The 13089-nt window shown below is 57.9% G+C and overlaps 1 protein-coding gene across 1 annotated transcript in view; it reads left to right on the top strand.

Moving 5' to 3' along the window:
* Positions 1-13089, top strand: part of dnah1 (dynein, axonemal, heavy chain 1) — a 38281-nt gene that overhangs the window by 20729 nt on the left and 4463 nt on the right. The window contains exons 45-71 of the mRNA XM_066699683.1: positions 323-501; positions 1278-1508; positions 2575-2771; positions 2917-3052; positions 3235-3443; positions 4059-4230; positions 4421-4612; positions 4809-4919; positions 5428-5613; positions 5891-6082; positions 6241-6408; positions 6730-6921; positions 7291-7422; positions 7536-7661; positions 7806-7925; positions 8073-8222; positions 8321-8481; positions 8653-8878; positions 9079-9274; positions 9459-9610; positions 9705-9901; positions 10509-10653; positions 10771-10929; positions 11172-11303; positions 11437-11607; positions 11759-11938; positions 12279-12455. Coding sequence (XP_066555780.1) covers positions 323-501; positions 1278-1508; positions 2575-2771; positions 2917-3052; positions 3235-3443; positions 4059-4230; positions 4421-4612; positions 4809-4919; positions 5428-5613; positions 5891-6082; positions 6241-6408; positions 6730-6921; positions 7291-7422; positions 7536-7661; positions 7806-7925; positions 8073-8222; positions 8321-8481; positions 8653-8878; positions 9079-9274; positions 9459-9610; positions 9705-9901; positions 10509-10653; positions 10771-10929; positions 11172-11303; positions 11437-11607; positions 11759-11938; positions 12279-12455 — 4589 coding nt within the window. The remainder of the gene's footprint in view (positions 1-322; positions 502-1277; positions 1509-2574; positions 2772-2916; positions 3053-3234; positions 3444-4058; positions 4231-4420; positions 4613-4808; positions 4920-5427; positions 5614-5890; positions 6083-6240; positions 6409-6729; positions 6922-7290; positions 7423-7535; positions 7662-7805; positions 7926-8072; positions 8223-8320; positions 8482-8652; positions 8879-9078; positions 9275-9458; positions 9611-9704; positions 9902-10508; positions 10654-10770; positions 10930-11171; positions 11304-11436; positions 11608-11758; positions 11939-12278; positions 12456-13089) is intronic.

The following is a 13089-nucleotide window of genomic DNA, read 5'->3' as shown; positions in this document are numbered from 1 at the left end:
GAGTGTTGGAAGTTTTGCGGTGTATGTATTTCCTATGTTGTTTAAATATTGTTATGTTGTTTGTTATAATTTGTATAATGCTTTGGCAATACTAATGTATACTTATTATGCAAATAAAGCAAATTGAATATAATTTAATTGAGAGACAGACAGAGAGCAGCACTCTTCTTGGATTGGGTTGGGTGATTGGGTTTAAATCGAGAGATGTATTGAGGGCAAGTCATGTGAAATTGTGAAAAATGGCCCAATGCTGTAGTGCTGTGCTGTACTGTGCTGTGCTGTGTGTGAAGGAGTGATGGCCCTATGCTATGCTGTACTCCAGAGCCCGTGCCGGAGATCCAGCCCCTGGTCGAGCCGCTGGTTGACGCTACCATCCGCGTCTATGCCACCATCACCACCCAGCTGCTGCCCACACCCGCCAAGTCCCACTACACCTTCAACCTGCGCGACCTGTCCAAGGTCTTCCAGGGCATGCTGATGGCCGAGCCCTCCAAGACAGGGGTAGGGAGACCCCAACACCACTGTGCACTGTTAACATGGGTTGTGTTCACTGTAAACATGGACTGAGCACCGTAAACATGTGTTGAGCATTGTAAACATGGGCTGAGCACAGTAAACATGGGGTGTGTTCACTGTTACATTGACTGTACACTGTAAACATGGACTGTACACTGAGTTAGACAGTCAGTCCCCCTCTCAGGTAGTGCTAATGCACTGTAGTGCGTAGCATGATTGTCAGTCACTCAGTGTTAGTGGATTGTATTGTCCAGTGTGCTGGTTAGTTCCGCGTACTGTAGAGCTCAGTGTGAGGGTCAGTGTGTGTATCAGTGTGGTCAGTGTGTGTGTTGGTGTGGTGGTCAGTGTGTGTATCAGTGTGGTCAGTGTGTGTGTTGGTGTGGTGGTCAGTGTGGTCAGTGTGTATGTTGGTGTGGTGGTCAGTGTGTGTATCAGTGTGGTCAGTGTGTGTGTTGGTGTGGTGGTCAGTGTGGTCAGTGTGTGTGTTGGTGTGGTGGTCAGTGTGTGTATCAGTGTTGTAAGTGTGTGTGTTGGTGTGGTGGTCAGTGTGTGTATCAGTGTGGTCAGTGTGTGTGTTGGTGTGGTGGTCAGTGTGGTCAGTGTGTGTGTTGGTGTGGTGGTCAGTGTGTGTATCAGTGTGGTCAGTGTGTGTGTTGGTGTGGTGGTCAGTGTGGTCAGTGTGTGTGTTGGTGTGGTGGTCAGTATCTGTATCAGTGTGTGTTGGTGTAGTGGTCTGTGTGGTCAGTGTGCTGTTTCTGCAGGACAAGCTGCTGTTGCTTCGTCTGTGGTACCACGAGAGTTGCCGCGTGTTCCAGGACCGGCTAGTCAGCGAAGACGACCGCAACTGGTTCGACCAGCTGATGAGGGAGCGCATGGAGGAGCTGGGCACCGGGTTCGAGGAGGTGCTGCCCAGCCAGCCCCTGCTGTACGGAGACTTCCTGGTGCCCGGCGCCGACAACAAGACCTACCAGCTCCTCGAGGACAAAGACAAGGTCAGCGCGCCCTCGCTGACCCACACTGCACTGCACGCTGTGTGTAGTGCTGTGCTGTATAGTGCTGTGTGCAGTGCATTGTAGTGCTGTGTGTAGTGCAGTGTAGTGCTGTGCTGTATAGTGCTGTGCTGTATAGTGCTGTGTGCAGTGTAGTGCTGTGCTGTATAGTGCTGTGCTGTAGTGCTGTGTTGTAGTGCTGTGCTGTAGTGCTGTGCTGTATAGTGCTGTGTGCAGTGTAGTGCTGTGCTGTATATTGCTGTGCTGTAGTGCTGTGCTGTATATTGCTGTGCTGTAGTGCTGTGCTGTATATTGCTGTGGTGTAGTGCTGTGGTGTAGTGCTGTGCTGTATATTGCTGTGCTGTAGTGCTGTGCTGTATATTGCTGTGCTGTAGTGCTGTGCTGTAGTGCTGTGCTGTATATTGCTGTGCTGTAGTGCTGTGCTGTATATTGCTGTGGTGTAGTGCTGTGCTGTAGTGCTGTGCTGTATATTGCTGTGCTGTAGTGCTGTGCTGTATATTGCTGTGCTGTAGTGCTGTGCTGTATATTGCTGTGGTGTAGTGCTGTGGTGTAGTGCTGTGCTGTATATTGCTGTGCTGTAGTGCTGTGCTGTATATTGCTGTGCTGTAGTGCTGTGCTGTAGTGCTGTGCTGTATATTGCTGTGCTGTAGTGCTGTGCTGTATATTGCTGTGGTGTAGTGCTGTGCTGTAGTGCTGTGCTGTATATTGCTGTGCTGTAGTGCTGTGCTGTATATTGCTGTGGTGTAGTGCTGTGCTGTATATTGCTGTGCTGTAGTGCTGTGCTGTAGTGCTGTGCTGTATATTGCTGTGGTGTAGTGCTGTGCTGTATAGTGCTGTGCTGTAGTGCTGTGCTGTAGTGCTGTGCTGTATATTGCTGTGGTGTAGTGCTGTGCTGCAGTGCTGTGCTGTATATTGCTGTGCTGTAGTGCTGTGCTGTATATTGCTGTGGTGTAGTGCTGTGGTGTAGTGCTGTGCTGTAGTGCTGTGCTGTATATTGCTGTGGTGTAGTGCTGTGCTGGGCCCTGATCCTGTGCTCTGGCACCTGCAGCTGGTACGGGTGATGGAGGAGTACCTGGATGACTACAACCAGGTCAGCACTAGCAGGATGAAGCTGGTTCTGTTCATGGACGCCATCCAGCACGTGTGTCGGATAAGCCGCATCCTGCGCCAGCCCCTGGGCAACGCTCTGCTGCTGGGCGTGGGTGGCAGCGGGCGCCAGTCCCTCACCAGGCTGGCCTCGCACATGTAAGAGGCACCGATAGACACACACACACAGACGCACATTTTCATACACACACACACACACAGACATGTACACACACAGGAACACACACATATACAAACACGGCTGCTTCTCACTGCAGCACCTCCTCCTGTCTCCCCACTCCAGGGCAGAGTTTGAATGCTTCCAGGTGGAGCTGTCCAAGAGTTACGGCACGGCAGAGTGGCGCGAGGACATCAAGGGCATCATGCTGCGGGCGGGGCTGCAGAACACACAGATCACCTTCCTGTTCGTCGACACGCAGGTCAGCACTCACCTGGACACAGGACACACCTGCTCATAGCTCAGCTGGGCAGCACACACCTGCCCACAACACGTCTAAAGGCATTTATCCAAAGACGCTCTGACATTCTCTGAGCAACTCCCGTCTTCCTTTGCTGATTTGATCTGTGTCTGTGTTTTGTCCCATGCGCGTACCCGCCTCAGATAAAGAACGAGTCGTTCCTGGAGGACATCAACAGTGTGCTGAACTCGGGCGACGTGCCCAACCTGTACTCCGCGGACGAGCAAGACCGCATCCTGACCGCCATGCGGCCCGTGGTGCAGGACCTGGGCCAGCCGCCCACCAAGTCCAACATGATGGCCGCCTACGTCAAGCGAGTGCGCAGCAACATCCACACCGTGCTGTGCATGAGGTGAGGCAGAGTGGAGTGAGCAGTGGTCTCTGTGTCACTCTGCATCACTCTGTATCACTCTGAGGTTCTCTGGGTCACCCTGAGTCTCTGTATCACTCTGTGTCTCTCTGTCTCACCCTACCTCAGTCTGTCTCTCTCTCTGTGTCTTTCTGTCTCACCCTACCTCAGTCTGTCTTTCTCTCTGTGTCTCTCTGTCTCACTCTGCCTCACTCTGTCTCTCTCTCTGTGTCTCTCTGTCTCACTCTGCCTCACTCTGTCTCTCTCTGTGTCTCTCTGTCTGCCTCTGTCTCACTCTGTCTCACTCTGTATCTCTGTTTCTATGTCTCTCTGTCTGCCTCTGCCCCACTCTGTGTCTCTCTGTCTCACTCTGCCCCACTCTGTGTCTCTCTGTCTCTGTCTCACTCTGCCTCACTCTGTGTCTCTCTGTTTCTGTGTCTCTCTGTCCACTCTGCCTAACTCTGTGTCTCTCTGTCTCACTCTGCCTCACTCTGTGTCTCTCTGTTTCTGTGTCTCTCTGTCCACTCTGCCTAACTCTGTGTCTCTCTGTCTCACTCTGCCTCACTCTGTGTCTCTCTGTCTCTGTCTCACTCTGGCTCACTCTGCCTCACACCGCAGCCCTATTGGGGAGGTGTTCCGGGCGCGCCTGAGGCAGTTCCCCTCGCTGGTCACCTGCTGCACCATCGACTGGTTCAGCCCCTGGCCCCCCGAGGCCCTGCAGTCCGTCGCTGCCTCTGTCCTCAACGAGCTGCCCGAGCTGGAGGCCAGCCCCGCCGCCACACACGGCCTGGTGAGAGAGGGCAGGGAGGTGGAGGGAATTGTTGGGGAAGGGAGTGAGAGAGAGAGATTAGTTTATATCAAAAGGTAACCTGCCTAGTCTGTCTGGGGAGGGGCATCAGGGGAGGAGCATCAGGGGAGGTCTGCCCCACAGCAGTGTGGCAGTGAGCATGTGTGTGCCTGTCGCCCTGCCGCTCCTGCAGACCCTGATGTGTGTGGAGATGCACCAGATGGTGGCACACCGGTGTCTGCAGTACCTGGCCGAGCTCTCCCGGCACAACTACGTCACACCCAAGAGCTACCTGGAGCTGCTCAGCGTCTTCTCCAGCCTGATCGGGGCCAAGAAGCAGGAGCTGCACAGCGCGCGGCTGCGCATGAAGACCGGCCTGGACAAGGTGAGTACGCCGCCGGGCACAGGGGCGCCTCTGACCGCATGTGCCACCGGCAGCATGGGGAACAGCCGCAGTCTGGGTCCTTTACCCAGAATACCTCGCCTGATCGAAACTCACTGTTACCCAACAAGCCTAGCTCCATCCCTAACCTGTGTCCCCCTCGTCCCCACGTCCTCCGTCTCTCTGTCCCCCCGTGCAGTTGCTGCGCACGGCCGAGGACGTGGCGAAGATGCAGGAGGAGCTGGAGATGATGAGGCCCCTGCTGGAGGAGGCGGCCAGGGACACTGTGGTCACCATGGAGAAAATACAGGTACAGCACAACACCTGGAGAGGAACACAGACACAGACACACACACGCACACACACACACACACACGCAGACACACACACGCGCATGCACACACACGCGCGCACACACACACTCACACTCACACACAGACACAGACACGCAGACACACACAGACAAACACACTCACACACACACACGCACAGACACACACACACACAGACACATACACACACACAGACACACACACACACACAGACACACACAGGCAGGCTACCTGACAGACAGACAGACAGAAGGCAGAGTGAGATTCAGATGTGTGCCTGAGACACCGCTGACCAGAGGGAGACCGGGCTTGTCCAGGGTTGTGCGCTGGGCCTGCGGGATCAGGACCCTGGGCTGTGATGACCTTGAGTGTGTGCAAGCCTCTATATCCATGTGTGTTTTTATGTATATGTGTGCACCTGTGTGTGTGTGCACCTGTGTGTGAGTATGTGTGTACATGTTTACATGTGTGCCTGTGCGTGTGCAGGTGGACACGGCAGTGGCGGAGGAGACGCGCGTGGCGGTGCAGGCGGAGGAGGCGAAGGCGGGGCAGAAGGCCCTGGTGGCGCAGGCCATCGCCGACGACGCGCAGAAGGACCTGGACGAGGCGCTCCCTGCGCTGGACGCCGCGCTCGCCAGCCTCAAGTCTCTCAACAAGAACGACGTCATCGAGGTACAGGGGCAGGGGAGAGGGAAGAGGGAAGAGTGGGGACGGGAGGGCAGGGAGCCCCAGCGCCCCACTCTGCAGCAGGCTAGGCCAGCGTGCCCAGCAAGGCCCAGTTTCCTGTCTCTGTCCCTCCATACGGACAGCAGGGTCAGGGCTGGCTGCGCAGGATGGCAGAGCAACAACACGAATGCACAGTCAAGCTTCCATTGCTGACACACAGTTTGTCTGTGTGTGTCTGTGTGTCTATGTGTGTGTCTCTGTGTGTCTCTGTGTGTGTGTCCAGGTACGGGCCATGCAGAGGCCTCCTCATGGGGTGAGGCTGGTGATCGAGGCCGTGTGCATCATGAAGGGCATCAAGCCCAAGAAGGTGGCAGGAGAGAAGCCAGGCAGCAAGGTGGACGACTACTGGGAGCCGGGCAAGAGCCTCCTGCAGGAACCCATGCGCTTCCTGGAAGGCTTGTACAAGTTCGACAAGGTACAGAGAGAACAGAGGGGGAGTAAGAGACAGAGTTAGAGAAAAGAGAGAGAGAGAGAGAGAGAGAGAGAGAGAGGGAGGGAGGGAATGTGCACAGAGAGAAGGACAGAGACACACTTGCCCTGTAACTGCCCCATTACCCCCCACCCCCCGTTCAGGACAACATCCCCGACTCGGTGATCCGGCTGATCCAGCCCTACATCGACAACGAGGAGTTCCAGCCGGCCTCCATCGCCAAGGTGTCCACTGCCTGCACCTCCATCTGCCTGTGGGTGCGCGCCATGCACAAGTATCACTTCATCTCCCGGGGTGTGGAGCCCAAGCGGGTAGGAGAGCCGAGAGCTGAGCTGAGGGGGCACTGACAGCTGTTACACTGGCGTAGATAACTCGTAGTGACTTGCACTAAAGGACTCACCCTCTCTCCCTCCTCCCTCCCCCCTCCCTCTCTCCTCCCTCTCCCTGTCTCCCTCTCTCCATCTGTCTCCCTTTCTCTCTCTCCCTCTCCACTTCCCCTCTCTTCCTCTTTCCCTCCTTCTTCCTCCTCCCTCTCTCCCTCCTTCTCCCTCCTCCCTCTCTGCCTCTTGCTCCCTCCCTCTCTCTCCCTCCCTCTCCCCTTCCTCTCTCTCCCGGGGGGTGCGGTTCCCCAGCTGGCCCTGCAGGAGGCGCAGGCAGACCTGGCGGAGACACGGCGGGTGCTGGAGGAGGCCAAGGAGCGTCTGAGCACTGTGCAGGAGGGCATCGCCACGCTGCAGGCCCGCTACCGGGACTGCCTGGCCAAGAGGGACGAGCTGCAGGACAAGTGCCAGCAGTGCGAGCAGAGGCTGATCCGAGCTGACAAGGTCAGTAGCCTGTGCTGACTGTGCCCTACTGACTGTGCCCTGTGTTGATTGTGCCCTGTGCTGACTGTGCCCTGTGTTGACTGAGCAATGTGCCCTGTGTTGATTGTGCCCTGTGTTGATTGTGTCCTGGGCTGACTGTGCCCTGTGTTGACTGAGCAATGTGTCCTGTGCTGACTGTGCCCTGTGCTGACTGTGTCCTGTGCTGACTGTGCCCTGTGCTGTGTTGACTGTGCCCTGTGCTGACTGTGCCCTGTGTTGACTGAGCAATGTGCCCTGTGCTGACTGTGCCCTGTGCTGACTGTGTCCTGTGCTGACTGTGCCCTGTGCTGAATGTGCCCTGTGCTGTGTTGACTGTGTTCTGTGTTGCAGCTGATTACTGGTCTGGCGGATGAGAAGGTGCGCTGGCAGGAGACAGTGGCCAGTCTGGACTTCATGGTGGACAACGTGGCCGGAGATGTGCTGCTGGCCGCCGGATATGTGGCTTACCTGGGCCCTTTCACTGTGAGAGCCCCGCCACTGTGTCTGTGTCTGAGTGTGTCTCTGTGTCTGTGAGTGTGTGTCAGTGTGTCAGTGTGTGTGTCAGTGTGTCAGCGACTGATGCCCTGTCCCTGCAGGGGGAGTACCGGGCGGCCATGGCGGAGGAGTGGCTGCGGGGCTTCAGGGAGCTGGGGGTCCCCCACACCAGAGTGCCCAGCCTCATCAGCACCCTGGGGGACCCTGTCAAGATCCGCTCCTGGCAGGTCAGCCACACACTCTACACACACTCTCACCTTCACTGCCTGCACTGCAGACGAGCTGCTGTTTTTAATGACATGCTAGGAAGAACATCAGCTGAATTAGCTTGACAGTTGACAGTTTCTGTGTCTCTGTCTGCCTGTCTGCAGATCGCAGGTCTCCCGAATGACTCCCTGTCCGTGGAGAACGGGGTGATCGCTCAGTTCTCGCAGCGCTGGCCTCACTTCATCGACCCGCAGGGCCAGGCCAACAAGTGGATCAAGAACATGGTGAGAGCCACGCGACCCCCACACACACACCCCCGACAGGCTCCCCACACACACCCCCTCGACGGACTCCCCACGCACACCCCCCTGACAGGCTCCCCACACACAGACCCCCCCTCAGCTCACAGCTCCCCTCTCTGGTTGGGTCAGGAGAGGGACAGCGGGCTGGACGTGCTGAAGCTCAGCGATCGGGACTTCCTGCGCAGCCTGGAGAACGCCATCCGCTTTGGGAAGCCCTGCCTGCTGGAGAACGTGGGCGAGGAGCTGGACCCGGCGCTGGAGCCGGTGCTGCTGAGACAGGTACTGCACACTGGCACATTGACACACTGACACACTGACACACTGGCGCACACACTCACTCACACATTCACACTGTGCGTTATGTTGTGTGTTGGCAGACCTTCAGGCAGCAGGGCAGTGTGGTGCTGCGTCTGGGCGACACTGTGATCCCGTACCACCACGACTTCAAGATGTTCATCACCACCAAGCTGCCCAATCCGCACTACTCCCCCGAGGTCGCCAGCAAGGTCACTCTCATCAACTTCACCCTCTCCCCCAGGTACACGAGGCTCCAGGGCCGCAGGAAACCGCGTTTATTACTTACTAATGTGTGGGGCGCCGAGAGGGACTGCTGACCTGCTCTCTCTCCCTCTCTCTCTCTCTCTCTGTCTGTCCCTGTGTCCCACCTGTGTGTCCCCGTGTCCCCTCTGTGTCCATGCATCCCCTGCAGTGGGCTGGAGGACCAGCTGCTGGGCCGTGTAGTGGCGGAGGAGCGGCCGGACCTGGAAGACGCCAAGAACCAGCTGATCGTTAGCAACGCACGCATGAGGCAGGAGCTGCAGGACATCGAGGACCAGATCCTGCTGCGGCTCAGCTCGTCCCAGGGCAACCCCGTGGACGATGAGGAGCTCATCCGGGTGCTGGGGGCGTCCAAGGTCAAGGCCGCCGAGATCAAGGTGCGTCCCTGCGTGTCCCTGCCTGTGTCCCTCTGTGTCCCTGCATGTCCCTGCGTGTGTCCCTGACCGTACCCTGCGGAGTCGGCCGCTTTCTCGCTTTGCCCTACGGTCTCTGTCTCCGGGCCTGTATGTGTTTACTACCCGGAGTCCCAACAAATGCAGTCCCGTCAGTAACTGAGTGCCCGCTGTGCCGCTGACAGGCCAAGGTGACGGCGGCGGAAGAGACGGAGCGGGACATCGATGCCACGCGGCTGCAGTACGTGCCCGTGGCCGTGCGCACGCAGATCCTGTTCTTCTGCGTCTCCGACCTGGCCGCCGTGGACCCCATGTACCAGTACTCCCTGGAGTGGTTCCTCTGCATCTTCATGGCTGGCATTGCCAACTCCGAGAGAGCAGGTAGCCCCCCGTCCCACCCTGCCCACCCCCGAGTAAGTCGTTATGGTGTATTGATGAGCAGAGGCCCCTCCCAGGCTGTCACAGAGTATACACCATTTACAACACTGCGTCTGTGAAGAGCTACTTTACTGAGCTGCCTCTCTGTCTGTCTGTCTGTCTCTCTGTCTGCCTGTCTTCTGCACAGACACGGTGGACCAGAGGATCCTCAACATCAACGACTTCTTCACGTTCAGTCTGTACAGTAACGTGTGCCGCAGTCTGTTCGAGAAGCACAAGCTCATGTTCGCCTTCCTGCTGTGCGCTCGCATCATGATGAACGAGGGCAAGATCAACATGGTGAGAGACACGCTGCCCCCCGGCTGCCTAGCTGCCCAGGTGCCCGGCTGCCCGTCTGTGTCTCACTTTCTCTCCCTTGCTCTCTGGTCCCCAGGCGGAGTGGCGGTGCCTTCTGTCGGGGGGTGCAGTGCAGAGCGAGTGCCCTAACCCCGGGGCGGGCTGGCTATCCGAGCGCGCCTGGCAGGACGTGCTGGGCCTGGGTGCCCTGCCTCGCTTTGCTGGCTTCCCCCAGAGCTTCTCTGACAACCTGGAGGCGTTCCGCAAGATCTTCGACAGCACAGAGCCACACAGGTCTGCTGTCCTCACCTTTCCCTGGCTGTGCCGTGTGTACCCCGTGTGCTCTGTGCTGTGTTCTGTGTTCTGTGTTCTGTGTTCTGTGTTCTGTGTCCTGTGCTCTGTGTTCTGTGCTCTGTGCTCTCTATTCTGTGTTCTATGTGCTCTGTGCTCTGTGTGCTGTGTGCGCTCTGTGCTCAGTGCTCTGTGCTCTGTGCTCTGTGCTCTCTATTCTGTGCTCTGTGCGCTCTGTGCTCAGTGCTCTGTGCTCTGTGCTCTGTGCTCTGTGCTCTCTATTCTGTGTTCTATGTGCTCTGTGCTCTGTGTGCACTCTGTGCTCTGTGCTCTCTATTCTGTGTTCTATGTGCTCTGTGCTCTGTGTGCTGTGTGCGCTCTGTGCTATGTGCTCAGTGCTCTGTGCTCTGTGCTCTGTGCTCTCTATTCTGTGTTCTATGTGCTCTGTGCTCTGTGCTCTGTGTGCTGTGTGTGCTCTGTGCTCTGTGCTCAGTGCTCTGTCCTCTGTGCTCTGTCCTCTGTGCTCAGTGCTCTGTCCTCTGTGCTCTGTCCTCTGTGCTCTGTGCTCTGTGCTCTGTGCTCAGTGCTCTGTGCTGTGTTGTCCCTTCAGGGAGCCGCTGCCGGGTCAGTGGGAATCCCAGCTGGACTCCTTCCAGAAGCTGCTGGTGCTGCGCTGCCTGCGTGCCGACTGCCTGACCCCCGGCCTGCAGGACTTCCTGTGTGTGCAGCTCGGCCAGCGCTTCATCGAGCCGCAGGTACAGGCCACCCCCCCGCCCCATGGTGGCGACACCCGCAAGCTCTGAGTGGCCAGATCGATTGGGTTTATTCACTGCTAACATTCCTCCTCCTCCCCCTCTCCTCCTGTCCTCCAGACGGCCGACCTGTCTGCGGTGTTCAGGGACTCGTCCCCGGCCACGCCCCTGATCTTCGTGCTGTCCCCCGGCACCGACCCCGCCGCCGACCTGTACAAATTCGCTGAAGCCATGAAGTTCTCCAAGAAGCTGAACGCCATCTCCCTGGGGCAGGGGCAGGTGAGGGGCAGGGTGCTGTGACTGGGGCAGGGGCAGGTGAGGGGCAGGGGGCTGTGACTGGGGCAGGGACAGGTGAGGGGCAGGGGGCTGTGACTGGGGCAGGGGCAGGTGAGGGGCAGGGGGCTGTGACTGGGGCAGGGACAGGTGAAGGGCATAGGGGGCTGGAGCAGGACTATGGACAGTGACTGAAAGTGTTGGACGGTGATTGGACGGTGATGTGTGTGTGTGCGTGTGTCACTCAGGGCCCGCGTGCGGAGGCCATGCTGCACAGTGCCATGGAGAGGGGCCAGTGGGTGTTCTTCCAGAACTGCCACCTGGCGCCCAGCTGGATGCCCTCGTTGGAGCGGCTCATCGAGAACATCGACATGGATAAGGTGAGACATGCTCACACACAGAGACACACGCACATACACGCACACACACACACATACACACACAGCACTTCCTGCTCACTCAGTGTGTGGACGCCCTCAGTAACCTGTCCCCCACTACTCCGTGTCCCCGCAGGTCCACCGCGATTTCAGGGTGTGGCTCACCAGTCTGCCCAGTGACCGCTTCCCAGTGTCCATCCTGCAGAACGGCTCCAAGATGACCATCGAGCCCCCCCGAGGCATCAAGGCCAACCTGCTGAAGTCCTACCTCAGCCTGAACAACGAGCTGCTCAACTCCTGCTCCAAGGTCAGAGGAGGAGGGAGGGAGAGAGGAGAGAGAGAAGAGAGAGGGGAGAGAAGGAAGGGAGGAGAGAGAGGAGAGAGAGGGGAGAGGAGTGTGTGTGTCTTTGCGTGCGTCTCTGCGCGTGTCCTGAGCTCCCGTGTGCGTGTCTCTGCAGCCTGGCGTGTTCAAGGCGCTGCTGCTGTCTCTGTGCCTCTTCCACGGCAGCGCGCTGGAGCGCAGGAAGTTCGGGCCGCTGGGCTTCAACATCCCCTACGAGTTCACCGACGGGGACCTGCGCATCTGCGTCAGCCAGCTGCAGATGTTCCTCAACGAGAACCAGGACACCCCCTTCAAGGTGCCTTACGCTGCCCACCTGCAGCTGTGGCTGTCTCCACTGTGCCTGTGTCCCCTGTGTCCCCTGTCCCCTGTGCCTGTCTCCCTGTCTCCTCTGTGGCTGTGTCCCCTCTGCCTGTGTCCCTGTGCCTGTCTCCTCTGTGCCTGTGCCCTGTGCCTGTGTCCCCTGTGCCTGTGTCCCCTGTGCCTGTCTCCTCTGTGCCTGTGCCCTGTGCCTGTGTCCCCTGTGCCTGTGTCCCCTGTGCCTGTGTGCCAGTGTGCATGTGCTCACTTGTCCCTGTGTCCCTTGTGCCTATGACCCCTGTGCCTGTGTCCCCTGTGCCCGTGTGTTGTGGCCCCAGGTGCTGAAGTACACAGCAGGGGAGATTAACTACGGGGGCCGAGTGACAGACGACTGGGACCGGCGCTGCCTGCTCAGCCTGCTGGAGGACTTCTACTGCCCAGCGGTGCTGGAGGAGCAGCACCAGTACTCCCCCTCCGGCGTGTATCACCAGATCAGCACCGCCTGCGACCTCACGGTGAGAACCGCGGCGCCCCGCTCTGCCACTCCTCCCTCTCCCTGTCCATGTTGTGCAGCACTTCCCAGCCTGTTCCACCCTGCTGGACCCGTCTCTTGCCACTAGGGGGCCAGGAGCACAGTGTGAGGAAAGAACAAGGGTATAGAGTTTAGTTTTCCGCTCTCTCTCTCTCTCTCTCTCTCTCTCTCTCTCTCTCTCTCTATGAGGACTTGTATATCGTGATGTGGGGGGTTAAAATCTGCTACGTTGCTTTCCGATTGAGGGAGGTGTGTCTCCAGTATGTGTGTGTATTCAGAGCAGGACAACAGACGTGCAGCTCTGTCTCAGCCGCTCCCCCGGGGCCCGCACCGCCGCTCTTCTTTGGCCGTGCAGGGGGCTTCGTGTCGGCCAGTTTTCAGGCCAGGCTGTGCTCGGGGTTTGTCTGTGCTCTGAACCCTGAGCCGATGTCCTGCCAGGGACAGATAGCGCTGTAGCTCGTTGTTTGATCTGATTAGATTTTCCAATGTCGTTTATAATTGTTTTCCAGGTTTAGATTAATTTGTTTCATTGTTTGCCTCTCCCTCCCTCTCTCCATCTCTCTCCCCCTCCCTCCCTCTCTCCCTCTCTTTCTCTCTCTCTCTCTCTCTCTCTCTCT

Source organism: Amia ocellicauda, chromosome 3 (assembly GCF_036373705.1).
Source record: "Amia ocellicauda isolate fAmiCal2 chromosome 3, fAmiCal2.hap1, whole genome shotgun sequence".
Lineage (NCBI taxonomy): Eukaryota > Metazoa > Chordata > Actinopteri > Amiiformes > Amiidae > Amia > Amia ocellicauda.
Note: the sequence above shows the minus strand (reverse complement) of the source record. Positions and strands in the feature narration are given on the sequence as shown.